Source organism: Pterocles gutturalis, unplaced genomic scaffold (assembly GCF_000699245.1).
Source record: "Pterocles gutturalis isolate BGI_N339 unplaced genomic scaffold, ASM69924v1 scaffold1684, whole genome shotgun sequence".
NCBI classification, from domain to species: domain Eukaryota; kingdom Metazoa; phylum Chordata; class Aves; order Pterocliformes; family Pteroclidae; genus Pterocles; species Pterocles gutturalis.
In genome coordinates, this window is record NW_010132869.1 from 49,659 (window position 1) to 53,530 (window position 3,872).

The following is a 3,872-nucleotide window of genomic DNA, read 5'->3' on the forward strand; positions in this document are numbered from 1 at the left end:
AGCTTTAAAATGAAACTTAGTTGCAGATCTAATATGAGGCTTGAGACATTGTATTCTTAAATTAAATCTTAAAAAAACCAGTGCCTCAAGGCTTTGTGCTGGAAGATTTGAATCATTCTGAGTGTGGATGGGGGATCTGAAAGTGAAATATGAGTAAAAACTACCAGCTAAGCAAGTGAAAATGAAATAGTTAATTTTTCTTATTGTTATCAGTGTTGGAAGAAAGCAGAAATACATTTGGACTTGTATGACTTCTCTTGTTATCTCTGTGAATAAACCAGTGCCTCAAGGCTTTGTGCTGGAAGATTTGAATCATTCTGAGTGTGGATGGGGGATCTGAAAGTGAAATATGAGTAAAAACTACCAGCTAAGCAAGTGAAAATGAAATAGTTAATTTTTCTTATTGTTATCAGTGTTGGAAGAAAGCAGAAATACATTTGGACTTGTATGACTTCTCTTGTTATCTCTGTGAATAAAATGTACAAGGAACTTCGTAGTAGGAGGTGTTTAAACAATGCTGGTTTCCTGCAAATACAACTGCTCTTGGTGCACATTAAAACTTCAATAGCTTTCTTTAAATGTTCTGTATCAGTTAAACTAAATGTTAAAGTATAATTGTATTTAAGGGGTACTATAAAAGGTTTTGTTTTTTCTAAAGTTTTTCAGACCCTTTTAGTGTCTTTCTGAGGATTTTTAGAGAGTTGTTATAGTGACATCTGTGACTTACTATATATGTGTTTTTTAAAAAAATCTGTTGCTCCAAGCCTCAGGAGCTGATAAAGCAGTTACAAAAATGGATCCTTCTCTGAAATTTTTTTCTGATGTTACGTTTCAAGAGTTGTCCCCACCCAAAGCCCCCAGGAAAAAATGCTGAAATGCATTTAGTTAATTTTGTGCTGCAGAGTGCAACGTAATTTAAATTTCTGATGCTTTTCTCAATGACTCCTCAAAAGTAGATTGCCATAAAATGCACTGTGTGGGTATAGTGGTGGCAAAGTGCTGTTGCTGTTCGGGAGCTTTGCTGCTGCCCGTGACACAGGCAGCATCTAACAGAGGGCAGCCCCGCATTACAAAGTTCAGCTGCCTATCTCTTCCCTTGGCATGTGGAAAATTCATGTGCCCTTGGTTGACAGCACCTTGCTAGCCAGACACTCAGCCAGGATGCAGCTGTGCTGGAGGAAGGCAGATGTTGCTGCTTTAGCCTGCATCATTCAACAGCAGCGTCGCTGTGCTGGTATCTCCTTCCATGGGCAGGTGCCTGCTGTCCTTCCACTAGCCCAGAGAACAGCGGCTTGAGCGTTTCTCATGAGGTGGTGTAAATAATGCAGCCTTACCTGCAAAACTGCATGTTGTGGACCTCTGAAATACAGCCTTGCCCTCGCTGGGCTGTGGGCCAGCGTCTGGGTGGCATTATTGCTCACCTCAGAGTTAGGCACTCCAGTTCAGAAAGTTGTTTCAGCCTGTTAGTCACTGGGAGCTGCCTGTAGCTCATTTGGTTTGAATTGCATAGGCTCAATTAGGCTGCTAAGTGGGGCTAGTGCTTACCCTTTTAGCAAGTGAAACAACACATGATACCATCTTTCTTGCATAACTTTGTACCAGGACAATCCTTTGGAGTATCTGATGTTTGTTTTGGTGGTGTTTTTCCTCTTACAGAAAATATTAAAGAAAAGAGCAAATCTCAAGCCTCATCTCATGCATATCATCACATTCGGAAGAAGAATGAGATAGAAAGAGAAGATGACACTGCTGCAGATCTGAAAGTCTCTGAGCTGGAGAAGTGCAGGGATCATCTGAATTCCATATTTGCCCATTGGGAGCCTGTTTTCCCAGCACTGCGTACCGAACATCCAGGAGAGCCCCTTGAATCTGCTGACCTTGCGGATGAAACTGTCAGTCTTACCTGTGCGTCCACTTATGTAGTAACTAAATGGCTCATAAAGTCCATGACTGAGCACAGCCTCAATATGCAAAATGTTTCGTTAACTCTGCGGTGGCTACAGAATTGCATCTTGCCACACCCAGAGGCAGTGCAGGAGATACTCAGGGATGAGACGCTGAGAAACAACATCTTCAAGTTTTATGCCAGGATCTGTGAAGCCAGCAGTGGGACGGCTGAACTCTTCAAAGAGCTCTGTTTGTTCAGTTCAGTCATGCTTCACCTCATGGATGCTCAGGGCCTGATCAGCAACAACTTTCATGAACTCATGAAAACATTGTGCCTGTCAGCAATGACGGAAGAGGATGTGAACAAGAGAGGTAATTTGCCTTTTCCTTTTCGGTCATATTACAAGATACAAATGGTAGAAAATAGATAGTAGCATGTTATTTTTAATTCATCAGAACAGTCTGAAGTTCGCCTGTGTCTGTTGGTGCCCATCGCAAAGTAAAAGCTGTGTCTTTGGTGGTACGGCACAGGGGCTGGTAGCACAGAATAGGGTCACGCTGTAGGGGTTTCTGATAATAAAACAGTCGTACTCCCTCAAAGAAAGTTTCTTTCTAGGATTAAAGTGGAGTTCAATGAGGTATAAAATATATAATTCCAAGGGCAAAACCAGGCTGCCACAGATGAGTCCGTATGGGTATGGGTTCTGATCTGTGTACTGTTCAATGTTATTATTTGATAGCAAAAGCCACAGGTCAGATTTCGGACTCCTTTATTTAAGGATATCAGAAAGTTGTGCTAGCAAGAAGCTGTTTTGTTCTGTTGGTGTGGGGAGGATCATTGGCTTTATATGAGAAAAAAACCCACAGATTTTCCATCTAGGAAAAGAGTTAGGAAACTATTTTAAAATGTGAGTCTGGAGGTGAAATGGTTTGGGTTTGTATTACTATGTGGAAATAGTAGAATGTCGGTTCTGATTTTTCTCTAATTTTTCTTCCACAGCTGTTTGTGTATTCCTGACTTCTGTTTACATTGGGGACATATGGCTTGGAGCACAGGAGCCAGATATGTTAATAACCCATGTCAAATTGATCTGCAGTAGTACAGATGATAAATTAAATGATGATGACTTGGAAACTCATAAACAAGGAGAAGAAACTATTATCCCTCTTTGCAAAAGCCTTTACTTGGCTACATTGGGGCATTAATTCAGTGAACTGACACTTAATCTATAATGTTATATGTTCTGCCATCGTTGCTGCAAGGCGTGAAACTCTCCTGAACTGTTCTCCATACAAATATTAACTTGTTTTGTCATAAAGATCTATATTTTATTACTGTGTGCAAACTCAGAGGGGGAAAATTATATTCATCATCTCTCAGTGGAACATTAAAGCCATAATTTCCCTTTTCTTGAACAGTATGGGACACTGAATGTTATTTATATCATTTTTTATTACAGGCATTTTTAACTTTATGAAGAACCAAAAAGGAGTGATTAGTGCATTGCCTCTGGACTGTGTTTTAGTCCCCATGTAGTTAAAATCCATCTTCTCTCCAATATAAGATGAGGAAACACTGCAGAACTTCACAGCAGTTTGGTATAAGTGCAAAGAATGAGGGGCCAGACGTTTAGCCACGATGATTTACTGTTTCTTGAAGAACCCAGTTTCTTTCATGATACATGATACTAAAACCAGTACGAATAGAATGCTCTGAATACTGGAATAGTGATGGTCTGGGATTCTTCTTGTTTTTAAATTAAATTGCTTTTGAAAGCATTTGTATCAGAACTGGTCTGTTTTTATTCGCATTTCTGGTTTGGTGGTTTGGTTTGCCTTTTTTTTTAATTAAAAAAAGCCCTGACCATCACCACTGCTGGGTCTTGTAACAAAGACCTATGTTCTCTCCACTCTGTAAGATGAGAGATGGAACTAAAACCCAAATGACTTGCTGCTCATTGATTATACATGTTTTTTATTGGAAA

The 3,872-nt window shown here is 40.0% G+C and overlaps 1 protein-coding gene across 1 annotated transcript in view; it reads left to right on the top strand.

Annotated features, from left to right (window-relative positions):
• Positions 1-3,241, top strand: part of URB1 (URB1 ribosome biogenesis 1 homolog (S. cerevisiae)) — a gene marked incomplete at its 5' end in the record, with an annotated part of 52,795 nt that extends 49,554 nt beyond the window's left edge. Inside the window, 2 exons of the mRNA XM_010081004.1 lie at positions 1,657-2,259; positions 2,888-3,241. Coding sequence (XP_010079306.1) covers positions 1,657-2,259; positions 2,888-3,093 — 809 coding nt within the window. The remainder of the gene's footprint in view (positions 1-1,656; positions 2,260-2,887) is intronic.
• Between the last annotated feature and the right edge of the window lie 631 nt (positions 3,242-3,872).